Source organism: Heptranchias perlo, chromosome 21 (assembly GCF_035084215.1).
Source record: "Heptranchias perlo isolate sHepPer1 chromosome 21, sHepPer1.hap1, whole genome shotgun sequence".
NCBI lineage: Eukaryota > Metazoa > Chordata > Chondrichthyes > Hexanchiformes > Hexanchidae > Heptranchias > Heptranchias perlo.
Genome location: NC_090345.1, coordinates 48,979,084 through 48,992,346, shown reverse-complemented (window position 1 = coordinate 48,992,346; position 13,263 = coordinate 48,979,084). Strand labels below are relative to the sequence as shown.

At 48.1% G+C, this 13,263-nt stretch overlaps 1 protein-coding gene across 1 annotated transcript in view; it reads right to left on the bottom strand.

The window, feature by feature from the left end:
- The window catches only part of LOC137340252 (polycystin-2-like protein 1), a 182,135-nt gene that overhangs the window by 44,932 nt on the left and 123,940 nt on the right, over positions 1 to 13,263 (bottom strand). The window contains exon 8 of the mRNA XM_068002670.1: positions 7,403 to 7,584. Coding sequence (XP_067858771.1) covers positions 7,403 to 7,584 — 182 coding nt within the window. The remainder of the gene's footprint in view (positions 1 to 7,402; positions 7,585 to 13,263) is intronic.

Genomic DNA, 13,263 nt, shown 5'->3' with positions numbered 1-13,263 from the left:
GACCTTTCAGGAGCGAGATTAGAAAACATTTCTACACACAAAGGGTTGTAGAAGTTTGGAACTCTCTTCCGCAAACGGAAATTAATACTAGTTCAATTGCTAAATTTAAATCTGAGATAGGTAGCTTTTTGGCAATCAAAGGTATTAAGGGATATGGGCCAAAGGCAGGTATATGGAGTTAGATCACAGATCAGCCATGATCTTATCAAATGGCGGAGCAGGCACGAGGGGCTGAATGGCCTACTCCTGTTCCTATGTTCCTATAAGTCATTAATATATATCAAGAAAAGCAGTGGTCCTAGTACCAACCCATGGGGAACACCACTGTACACCTTCCTCCAGTCCAAAAAACAACCGTTCACCACTACTCTCTGTTTCCTGTTACTTAGCCAGTTTTGTATCCATGCTGCTATTGCCCCCTTTATTCCATGGGCTTCAATCTTGATGACAAGCCTATTATGCGGCACTTTATCAAACGCCTTTTGGAAGTCCATATACACTACATCAACCACATTGCCCTCATCGACCCTCTCTGTTACCTCATCAAAAAACTCAATCATGTTAGTGAAACATGATTTACCTTCTACAAATCCGTCCTGGCTTTCCTTAATTAATCCACACTTGTCCAAGTAACTGTTATTTTTGTTCCGGATTATCGTTTCTAAAAGTTTCCCCACCACCGAGGTTAAACTGACTGGCCTGTAGTTGCTGGGTTTATCCTTACACCCATTTTTGTACAAGGGTGTAACATTTGAAATTCTCCAGTCCTCTGGCACCATCCCCGTATCTAAGGATGATTGGAAGATTATGGCCAGTACCTCCGCAATTTCCACCTGTATTTCCCTCAGCAACCTAGGATGCATCCCATCCACACCGGGTGACTTATCTACTTTAAGTACAGCCAGCCTTTCTAATACCTCCCCTTTATCAATTTTTAGCCCATCCAGTATCTCAACTATATCTTCCTTTACTGAGATTCTGCCAGCATCTTCTTCCTTGGAAAAGACAGATACAAAGTACTCATTTAGTACCTCGGCCATGCCCTCTGCCCCCATGAGTAAATCTCTTTTTTGGTCCCCTTCTTTGGCCCTTATATTATTACTAACCCAGTCTATATTAGGATAGTTGAAGTTCCCCGTTAACACTACTCTATGGCTTTTGCACCTCTCTGTAATTTCCCTGCAAATTTGTTTCTCTATATCCTTCCCACTAGTTGGTGGCCTATAGAATACACCCAGTAGTGTAATGGCACCTCTATTGTTTCTTAACTTTAACCAAATAGATTCTGTCCTTGACCCCTCCAGGACATCCTCTCTCTCCAGTACTGCAATATTCTCCTTAATCAATACTGCCACCCCCCCCACTACTTTCTTCCCTTCCCTATCTTTCCTGAACACCTTGTATCCAGGGATATTTAGTACCCAATCCTGACCTTTCTTGAGCCAGGTCTCCGTTATCGCCATGACATCATATTCCCATGTGGCTATTTGCGCCTGTACCTCACCAACCTTGTTTACCAGACTTCGTGCGTTTACACACATGCACTGCAAACCTATCTTAGACCTTCTTGTATTCTCTCTTAGTCTGACCCCACCTAATACTGTACAATTTCTTACTCTAGTGCTATCTGTCTCTCCCAATCCTTTCTGCACTTTGTTTCTCCTTTCTTATGCCCATCCCCCTGCCAAATTAGTTTAAACCCTCCCCCCCCACAGCACTAGTGAACCTCCCTGCAGGTTAGCAGAGGTTGAGCTGTACAATGGCGATTTCATTTTCAGAACAAGTTATGAGCTTAAGCATTCACAGTATATTGTGATGCCAGATTGAATTTGAGTAGTAGGTAGTGGAGGCATGATATGAGGAGTTTCCTGACCAACCTACAGCTGTCACCTCCCCTTCTACTTCCCCTGTAAGTCTGCCCAATAGTTCCAGAGCTTCCACCTCATAAGAAAGGCGGTGCCTTGGAGATTCTTCACCAGTGGCATATCATTCTCCTAGGTTATTGGCCATTTTCTCATTCAAGGAGAAAGTAGAGAGTTTGAAAGCCCTTTGCTTGATATCAAATAAAATGCAACCTTTTTGTAAGTAAACATTCCTTATTTGGGATAATAACAGGGCAGAAGATGAGAAAATATATATCAAGCAAGTTTTTTACTACTTCCCTCCATGTTACACCGTGAATGAAGGAATACATGCAGGGAACGAAGGAGGTGTAAAGGGTCTCATGGTCCTTTATGGATGGCAAGGTGGCTAGAAATGTGAAACATGTTGTTACTGCCTCCTCTTACCTTGGCTGATTTGGTGAGGTCACTGAACTTCTTCTGGGACTAAGTAGCTGCATGGGGGTTGCTGGTCATGCTATTCTCGCCGCCAAGTCCACCTCCTTTCATTGAGGTTGGATCATGACCTTCGTGGGCCCACTTGCCTCTCTGCCAGAAAGCTGTGTCCTTCTTCAATGGATTTCAACCAATAACATGTCGACACATCTGCAAATTCAGGGGCTCGGTGTCCTGAAGACATTCAGATATTGCAGAGAGCCAAACTGTTGCTGATAAAAATGGCTGTCTTGGCCCTTTAAGTTGCTGCAGCCACTTAAATGCAGCATCAGTGCCAGAGATAAGAGGTGGGCTCCCAATAGACGATGAAAATAACGCTGGAAGCCCGCTCGAAGTATTAAAATAAGGTTGATCTAGAAAAATAGGATGGGGTCATGGCGGGTCACATGGTCAGGTGGAAGTGATATCTCGAAGCATATTCGGTGGTGACACTGACACAGTAGGAACAGCTCACCCCTCATCTCAGGGCCAGAAATGAGCAAAGTAAACTTGATTAGTAATCAATCTATTTTCCTCTGTCCCACTGCCAATATTTAAAAATGAAAGTGTCCTGCCTTTAGCCCAGCATGGCTTAGCCCAGCTCAACTCATTCTCATTGACTTTTGTCAAAATTTAAAAAACTTTAAAAAATGATTTACCTTAAGCTTTTCAACATAGCATCCCAATTTTTTTTTAAAACCCTGCAACAACAACAATAACTTGCATTTATAGAGCTCATTTAATGTACAAAAACATTCCAAGACGCTTTGAGAGAGGTAATCAAAACAAAATGGACGTTGAGCCAAAGAAGAAGATATTCGGAGAGGTAATCAAAAGCTTTGTCAAAGAGATGGGTTTTAAGGAGGATCTGAAAGGAGGAGAGGGGGGTGGAAAGGCGGAGTGATTTATAGAGGGAATTCCATAACATGGGGCCTAGGTGGCTGAAGGAACAGCTGCAAATAGTGGGGCAAATAGAGAGGTGGTGGGATGTTCAAGAGGCCAGAGTCAGGGAAACAGAGCGGGGGAAATTTGCCTTGGGCACTTGCGAAAATGGCCAATAGCAAATTGGCAGCTCGCTTTACAATCCAGCAAAAGAATACCAGGCAGAGTGTTAAACGGGCGGAGTGTAAAACGGGCAGAGTGATAAACGGGCGGAGTGTAAAACGGGCAGAGTGATAAACGGGCGGAGTGTAAAACGAGTGGAGGGTAAAATAGATGGAGTGAAAAATAGATGGAGTGTAAAATGGGCGGAGTGTTAAACGGACGGTGTGTTAAACGGGCGGAGTGATAAACGGGCGGAGTGATAAACGAGCGGAGTGTAGAACGGGCGGAGTGTTAAATGGGCGGAGTGTAGAACGGGTGGAGTGTAGAACGGGCGGAGTGTAGAACGGGCGGAGTGTAGAACGGGCGGAGTGTAGAACGGGCGGAGTGTTAAATGGGCGGAGTGTAGAACGGGCGGAGTGTTAAATGGGCGGAGTGTAGAACGGGCGGAGTGTTAAATGGGTGGAGTGTAAAAAGGGCGGAGTGTAAAAAGGGCGGAGTGTAAAAAGGGCGGAATGTTAAACAAGCGGAGTGTTAAACGGGTGGAGTGTTAAACGAGTGGAGTGTTAAACGGGCGGAGTGTAGAACGGGCGGAGTGTTAAATGGGCGGAGTGTAGAACGGGCGGAGTGTTAAATGGGCGGAGTGTAGAACGGGCGGAGTGTTGAACGGGCGGAGTGTTAAACGGGCGGAGTGTTAAACGGGCGGAGTGTAGAACGGGCGGAGTGTAGAACGGGCGGAGTGTTGAACGGGCGGAGTGTTAAACGGGCGGAGTGTTAAACGGGCGGAGTGTAGAACGGGCGGAGTGTAGAACGGGCGGAGTGTAGAACGGGCGGAGTGTTGAACGGGCGGAGTGTAGAACGGGCGGAGTGTAGAACGGGCGGAGTGTTAAATGGGCGGAGTGATAAATAGGTGGAGTGTAAAATGGGCGGAGTGTAAAAAGGGCGGAATGTTAAACAAGCAGAGTGTTAAACGGGTGGAGTGTTAAAGGAGCGGAGTGATAAACAGACGGAGTGTTAAACGAGTGGAGTGTTGAACGGGCGGAGTGTTGAACGGGCGGAGTGTTGAACGGGCGGAGTGTTAAACGGGCGGAGTGTAGAACGGGCGGAGTGTAGAATGGGCGGAGTGATAAATAGGTGGAGTGTAAAATGGGCGGAGTGTAAAAAGGGCGGAATGTTAAACAAGCGGAGTGTTAAACGGGTGGAGTGTTAAAGGAGCGGAGTGATAAACGGACGGAGTGATAAACAGACGGAGTGTTAAACGAGTGGAGTGTTAAATGAGTGGAGTGTTAAACGGGCGGAGTGTTAAACGGGCGGAGTGTTGAACGGGCGGAGTGTTGAACGGGCGGAGTGTTAAACAGGCGGAGTGTAAAACAGGCGGAGTGTTAAACGAGTGGAGTGTTAAACGAGTGGAGTGTTAAACGAGTGGAGTGTTAAACGAGTGGAGTGTTGAACGGGCGGAGTGTTAAACGGGCGGAGTGTTGAACGGGCGGAGTGTTGAACGGGCGGAGTGTTGAACGGGCGGAGTGTTAAACAGGCGGAGTGTAAAACGGGCGCAGTGATAAATAGGTGGAGTGTTAAATGAGTGGAGTGTTGAACGAGTGGAGTGTTAAACGAGTGGAGTGTTGAACGGGCGGAGTGTTGAACGGGCGGAGTGTTGAACGGGCGGAGTGTTAAACAGGCGGAGTGTAAAACGGGCGCAGTGATAAATAGGTGGAGTGTTAAATGAGTGGAGTGTAAAACAAGTGGAGTGATAAATAGATGGAGTGTTAAACGGGCGGCCGATTTGCTATCCCCCGTTTTGTGCTATCACCCAAAGTGAATTTCACCCCCAGAGTTTTTGGGGGGTGGGCTGATGGGCTGGAGAAAGTAAGAGAGACAGGGAGTTACAGTAAAGGAGGAAGAGAAATTGGATAGGATAAAAATAGATAAAGAGGAGGTACATAAATGGTTGGCAATGCTCAAAGTAGAAAAGTTACCCGGTCCAGATGGGATGCATACTAGGTTACTGAAGGAAGTAAGGGTGGAAATTTTGGAGGCTCTGACCACAATCTTCCAATGCTCCCTAGATATGGGGGTGGTGCCAGAGGACTGGAGGATTGCAAATGTTATACCCCTGTTCAAAAAAGGGGAGAGAAATAAACTACAGGCCAGTCAGCCTTCTAGAGACCATAATTAGGGACAAAATTAATTGCCACTTGGAAGAACATGGGTTAGTAAATGACAGCTAACATGGATTTGTTAAAGGCAAATCGTGTCTGACTAATTTGATTGAGTTCTTCGATGAAATAACGAAGAGAGTTGATGAGGGTAGTATAGTTGATGTTGTGAATTTGGACTTTCAAAAGGTGTTTGATAAAGTGCCATATAATAGACTTGTTAGCAAAATTGAAGCAATAGGGACAGTGGCAGCATGAACACAAAATTGGCTGTGAGACAGAAAGCAGAGAGTAGTGGTGAACGGTTGTTTTTCAGACTGGAGGGACGTATACAGTGGTGTCCCCCGAGGGTTGGTATTAGGACCACTGCTCTTTTTGATATATATGAATGACCTGGACTTGGGTATATGGGAAATAATTTTAAAGTTTGCAGATGACACAAAGCTTGGAAATGTAGTAAATAATGAGAAGGATTGCAGCAGATGTCACGAGGACATAGATTGGTGAAATGGGCAGACACATGGCAGATGAGATTTAATGCAGAGAAGTGTGAAGTGATACATTTTGGAAGGAAAAATGATGAGAGGCAATATAAACTAAACGGTACAATTTTAAAGGGGTACAGGAACACAGAGAGACCTGGGGGTGCACATACACAAATCTTTGAAGGTGTTGGAAAAGCATACAGAATCCTTGGCTTTATAAAAAGACGCATAGGCCTTGATATTGACAACCGCCATGATAGGCAGGAGAGGGTCGGGGGGTGGTTAAAGATTTAAATATGGGGAACGCAAACTCAACATGCCACGCAGGCTGTGGCCGCCATTTTTACGGCGACTGATATCGGGGCGTCTGAGTGTCCCGCTATGCAGAGGCCGGGCACTTCGTTAACATATTGTGCAATTGGGAGTTCGATTTAAAATTCACTGCTGTTGCGCAGGTGTCCCAGGGGTCGGGAAACCCGCAGTGAAAGGGAGGTGGGAGTTGCCAGCTCCACAAGGTAAAAACCTTTTCCAGCATTCCTTGTGGGCCAGGAGGAGCAGGAGGGCTTCCCCCAGGTCCCTCAAGGAAGCCTACGGCCTCCCCCCTGCCAATTGCGGTCTCTCTGCTGGGATCGCTTCCCTGTCACCCCCCACCCCCCCTCTCTGAGCCCTGCTTGCCGACCTTCCCCACTCCCAATTGCCGGGGACCATCCCCAAGGGTTCCCGGCTGCGGTCTCCTGCCGCTGGTTTTCCCTCTCGGCCGCCGGTCAGGCTGTCAATTTGAGGCTTGGAGGCAAGTCTTTCATTGATTTAGGGCTTATGCTTTAAAATTAACTTGGAACCACACGGGCCCTCAAACATCTATTGTTTATGTAGCTTGAAGTTAAGATATGAGGAATAATGTTGTGAGATTCTGCTGCTGGCCACAGAACCTCATTAGCAGTGATGTGGGCTGTAATGTTGTAGCTCTTCCCCTGATCTGTGCTTGCATCCAGTCAGGCTTTGTTATAGCAGTGAAGTCTCGTGAAATTACCCCTGTAATATAATTCTAGCTCACCATCTATGTGAACAAACCATGTTCCTCTTGTTGCTGGCCCAATGCTGCCAACCATGCAACAAACACAACAAATGTGACAGTTTCTACTCTCCAGAAAAATTCTAAAGATGTAATCACATGAACAGTATTAAATATAACTAACCTTTTCTAACATCTAATTGAAATCTAGCAATTAGCTATATGTTTTGAGTGAACAGATTTATTACTTCCTTACTAGTTTGCTCCAATTTACTAATTATGTTTTGGTTATAACTGGAAAGAATAAATTGACTTAATTGATTTATGCAGTTATAGTTGTGTAATTTTCCTTACTTTTATCATACAGCTGGCCTGAAGCAGAAAAGTACTCACATGCATTTGAGGAAAGTGCTGAAGTTTGCCACCTGGGTTCCAAACAGAAGATATCCCAGCTGAGCGTAGGCAAAGAAAACAATGAAGAACATAATTGCAAAACCAAGAATGTCTTTAGCACATCGTGCCAGGGTTGAGGATAGCTGGGTCATCGTCTTATTAAAACTAATATACTTGAAGATCTGAGTAAAAAAAAGAGAAATATTAAAAGAGTAATCCTTGTAAAAAGATGCACACATGAAGTCGTAATGAGGCAATTGCAAGGGCCATCCCATTCTAACCCCTGGAAATATTTTAGATCAGTGAATGCCCATTGCTGGAAGAGCTAAAACTTGGACCAAGGCAGCGAGGAGAATATCACAAGAAATATTATTGAACAAAAAGACCAACGTGGAGGGAAGATGATGTGATTGTAGGTGAAGCTTCAATCAGCTCACTGTGCTTCCTCATGAGCTTTGGATTCAAAAGTGTTTAATACAACAAACAATATAGGCCTAGAAATTACTCTTAACATGTGAAAAACCTGCCAAATCCACTCCTAACTTCTTTCAGTAACAATGTTATACCCAGAATGAAGCACTTTAACATATTTAATGAAAGAATTGGCTTCGGAGTGAGCAGTATCATTCTGCAATGGCTGGTAAAATCCACTTCCCCAATGGGAATCTCAGTAATAGAGAACAAAATTAACAATACTCACGGCAGTCAGCTAGATTACAATGTTGCAGCAAAGATGACAAGCCAGTAAGACTGCAACTAACACTGTGAATGGAATGTTCAGTGAAGCTATTTGCATTGCTGTAAAGGAGCAGGAGCTACCAAAAGTGGCATTTATTGGCTACGTCAGCTGTTACGGATCAGGAATGACTTGCTAGACAAAAGGGGGGGAAAAAAATTGGATAAGGGCCTTTTTCGGGCAGGCTAGCGTGATGTTCTTTTGCTCCGCGTCCGATGGCCCCCACGCAGGCAAAACGTGAATATCGAGCTGCCTGCTACTTACCATGATATCTCCGTGCAGCCAGCACTAACTGCGCTGCTGAGACGCTGCATGGAGAATGAGGAAGTTGGAAATGGGGCGTGCTCAGCGCACGTCATCAGCAGCCTTCACCTCTTAAAGGTGCAGGTGCACATTTTAAATGGGACATACACAGTCCACTAGGATGGCCGCAAGAATGGCAGGACCGCGTGAGACCGGGCCCCACGCTTCTCCGATGAGGCACTGAAGGCCCTGGTAGAAGGGATGGACGAAAGGAGGCCCAACTTGCTCCGCAGGCATTGACAGGCTGTGGTGCAGGAAGTGAGCGCCAGGAGCATGGCACCACGCAGGTGGGTGCAGTGCCGAAAGAAGTTCAATGATTTGACATGAGTAGTCAAGGTGAGTGAATGCAAGTGTCAAGTGGCACACCCTACCAACTGCACCACTGCTCCACACACGACACCTCGTCACCCCACCAACAAACACTGCCCATCGATACGCAATGCTGCACTTGGCATGCTGCATCTCACCCTCACACAGTACCACACTTGCAGGCCACACAACCACCACTCACAGTTCACAAACACTGGCAGCTATTCGACCATGACAGGCACATCACCCACACACCTTGCAGGATACTCACCGACACACTGTCCTCTGTCTTGCAGGAGAAGGTGACGTATAACACCCGGCAGCAGGAGGGAACTGAGGCTGGACGGGCACGTTTACACATCCTCACCCCCGCTGGAGGAGACAATGCTTCGGAACATTGGGCAGCCCATCGCTGCAGCCGTGACAACGTGCCAATGAAGAGGGCCTCTGTATATCTAATGCTCATCTTGTTTCCCACATCTCCCTCCTCCCATAATCTTTTCTGACTCACGTGCTGCAGATGATGTCGGCACGCACCTCTTACTTGCTCCTCTCCTCACTCCACAACTCAACTCAACCAAGAACACGTGGCAGCACTGTCCAAGGAGGAGGGGGAGGAGGAGGAGGAGGACACTGAAGCCACACCATCACTCGATCTGACACTTGCTTCCACCAGCTCAGAGACTGACACTGCGCGTCCTTTAGAGGCCGGGTTAGAGGAGGGATCTGCATGTGGTGAGACACCGAGCACAAGTGTGCAGGAGCCGGGGCGGAGGGAATGGATACCACAGGTACCAGCTCACCGGAGGGCGAGGTCACTCACTAGTTCAGCTGCAGAGGAGTCAGATGAGGACTTCGATGGGCCAGGCTACAGAAGATGGTTGATGGGCGTACACCACCAAATGCTTGTGGAAAACCTGCCAGAAAGCCTGCACACAATGAGAAGGGGCATGGAGGAGTCCAGCTCCAACTTGGCACAGGACTTTGCGCAGAGCTTGGAGCCCATCCTTTCCAACATGGAACGGGTGGTCACCTCCATCAGCGCACCTGTGGAACCCACCATGATGCAGCGTCTGATGACTGATGTCACAGCTTCCATTGCAGCACAAACATCTGCCATCCAAGGTCTGTCTGCTGCATTTGGAGCTCAGACTGCTTTTATCGTGGCTCTGGGGACCACTGTGGAACGGGGCTTCCAGGGCATCACATCACTCCAGCAATCCGTTCTCCAGCCGATCACCAGGATCGCTGAGGCGCCGTCCCGGGAGAGTGGCAGTGGCGCCATGGCAGTCGGACCTGCTGACCTCTCTCAGGACGACAGCATTCCTGCTCCCACCCCTGCCACTCCGCCAATGCCGCTGTTGTTGCCTATCGGTCAGACTGCTGCAGCTCATGCGAAGATGGTGCAGTCTGAAGCCGGGCCATCCCGACCCAGAGCTGCTCGAGGTCGTCCTCTAAGGCCATCTGCACGCTCCTCCATTGAAGGCCAACAGCCTCCCACCACCCATGCTCCAGCCACTGGGGAAGCACCTCGTAGGAGCACTAGGATCGGTAAAGGCACACGGACAACAGGCACTAAGGGAATGTACAAGGGTGAATAGTTCTGTTCTGTTTCCATAATTTCATTTATTCATTGATAAATGTGACTTTGAATTTACATTTGGTGACGGTTTTTAATTGTGCAATGAGCTGAGAGGGACACCAATGTGCAATCAGATGGAGGGCGATTTGATTGTTTTGTGGGAGCGGAAAGGTGGGGAGTGTAGGACTGTTGGTGAGTTGGGGGATGTAGTTCAAATTATTGATAGCGGGCACGGATCAGGCGAGCACGCACAGCCCTGGCAGACAAGGCGTGTGGTTCCTGTTGCACCCTTGCATCTTCCTCCGATTCTTCTTCTGGCTCCTCCACCTCCTCCACCTTTGGCTCAGGGTCTTCTCCGATCATTGGTGGCAAAGGCTGGTCCCTCATGATGGCGAGGTTGTGCAGGATGCAGCAGACCACCAAGAATCTGCCCACCCACTCAGGGGAGTACTGCAGGGCTCCTCCAGACCGGTCCAGGCAGCAGAAGCGTTGTTTGAGGAGGCCCATGGTGTGCTCCACGATGTTGCGTGTGGCAGCATGGCTCTCATTATAGGCCTGCTGTGCACGTGGGTTCCTGAGCGGTGTCATAACTCACGTCGTGAGGGGATAGCCCTTGTCGCCCAGTAGCCAGACTTTGACTTGCCGAGTCGGATGAAAGATAACTGGCACGTTGGACTGCCGCATGACGAAGGTTTTGTGACTTCTCCCAGGGTAGCGGGCATCGACCTCCATGATTCGATGCGTGTGGTCACACACCAGCTGCATGTTGAGGGAGTGGAAGCCCTTTCGGTTGACGAAGACGGCTGAGTTGATGTGCGGGGCTCGCAGGGCAATATGCGTACAGTCCATGGCTCCCTGCATCATGGGGAAGCCAGCAATGTGGGCGAATTCCTGTGCTCACTCGTTCTGATTGTCTCTGTCAAGAGGGAAGGTGATGAACCTGTTCCTCATCTGGTGCAGTGCGTCTGCGACTTCCCTTATGCAGCAGTGCACTGCATACTGTGAGATGTTGCACATATCGCCAGCAGAGGCCTGAAATGCTCCTGAGCCGTAGAAATTCAGTGCCACGGTGACGTTTCATACCACAGGCAATGCTGTCCTCGCCCTGCTCTGAGGCTGCAGTTGTAGCCGCACCAGTTGACAGATCTTGGTTATGGCTTCCTTGGTGAACCTCAGGCGTCGGATGCAATCCTCCTCGGTCATGTTGAAGTAAGAGAATTGATGCCTGAAGACCCTCATTGGGTAGGGCCTCCTGCACAGTGCCCTGCGCCTCCTCGTCCTCCGTCTCCTCGCAGCTTGACCTGCTGGACGTGGCCACTCTGCATGCTCCCAGTCATGCTCAATGCCCAACGGGAGCCCTAGCAGACCGCCCATGGTTGGCAGGAATGTTGTTCAACCAGGGTTGTAACTTTCCGACCCTTAAGACAGTACCTGCCAAAGCACTCTCAAAAGTAGTGTAGGAACTCTCAGTAGGAATAGGGATCTTCAAAAAACACTTCCTACTCCTCCAGCAGCCAGAAGCAATAATCCAGCAACTAACCTACAACACCTGCATAGTCCCTTTAAATTGCACTGGTGGGGGGTCCTCCAGGCACTGTAAGACACGTTCAGATGGTCGGGGTTAAGACTGTGTGTTGATTTGAGCGTTAAGGCCCAAAATGGTGTCTATCACTTTAAATCAGCTTTGCACACTGATTGCATGCACTTTCTCCCTACTTTACATGCTTCCAGTGTTCATTATCTGCGCCTGCACTAACGTCTATACCAAGATGGTGTCTGGCGCACATCATGCTGGGAATGTGCATGGGCAGCCAAGTCGCCATCTTGGATGTTGGAGAGGCTATGTAGCGCCAAAACAACGGGCGCTACACGGCCCAATTTAGCGCCTAAACAAACCTCCAGGACAGGAAACTGTTAAAGAGCCTCCTTCAGGTCAGAGTGAAAATACCATCACCAGTAACCATTCAGCATATAAGGAGTGTTTCCTGTGAGGCCTAAGGACATCTGTCACCTGTAACCAATCCTTGCAAGGGTGCCAAGATCTGTACATGATTTTCAAAATGCAAAACAATCGCTTAGCAGAGGAAACTAGACAGGATCTTTGTGCTAATGACGATGGTGAGGTCCGGAGAAGCGAACAGGAACAGTCATACTGCCGTAGCCCAAAGCGTGAAGCCACAAATGACTGTGGCACATGCATACATGATAAACACTGGCTGCTCTTTCTTTACACAAGAAGCTGGCTTTTAATAGAAAAGACTTTCAATATATTGGTAGTGCCATTAGGCAACAGTGCCTATTAATCCCCTATGAGGAAACTGTAAAGCCTTGCAAGCTTTTGATAGTCACACTGAGGTAGGATCATTAGGTGATGAACCATGCAATGGGTGATGAGGGTAAAGTGGTGGAGGTTATGGAATGGCCAGATATCGCAGTCCAACACACTGCACAGTGACTGGCTGAGCAGAGGATTGCAGTTCTTATGGGGCCTGCTCTGTAAAGGAGAATATTTCACAAACAGCAACAAACCAAGCAGCCCCATCACTTCTTACACCAAACATTACAAGGCGGTACAGGTCATGTGGAGGAGTCTGCTACTTTGATCTGTGCAGCTATGAGCAATGTAGGTAGTGCACTGAATGAGTACGGGATAGATTTTCTCCCTGAGCAGACTTCGGGTGACTGACCAGTGAAGCACGCCAGCCAGCTGCCCGATAGTCCCGGCGGGAGGCCTGGTCTGGTTTGTAGTTGGGCCTCATCAGCATTTGACTGCTGGGCTGCGGGCAGAAAACTAGCGCTCCGAGCCACCGCAATATTGGGCAGCCCGGCAGCCTCTGGGCTGGAGACCATGATAGTATCAACTTTTATATGGAGAGAAACACAGAATAAATGTGACCAGTGTAAGGCTGCTGAATTTAACTAGATTTCTTC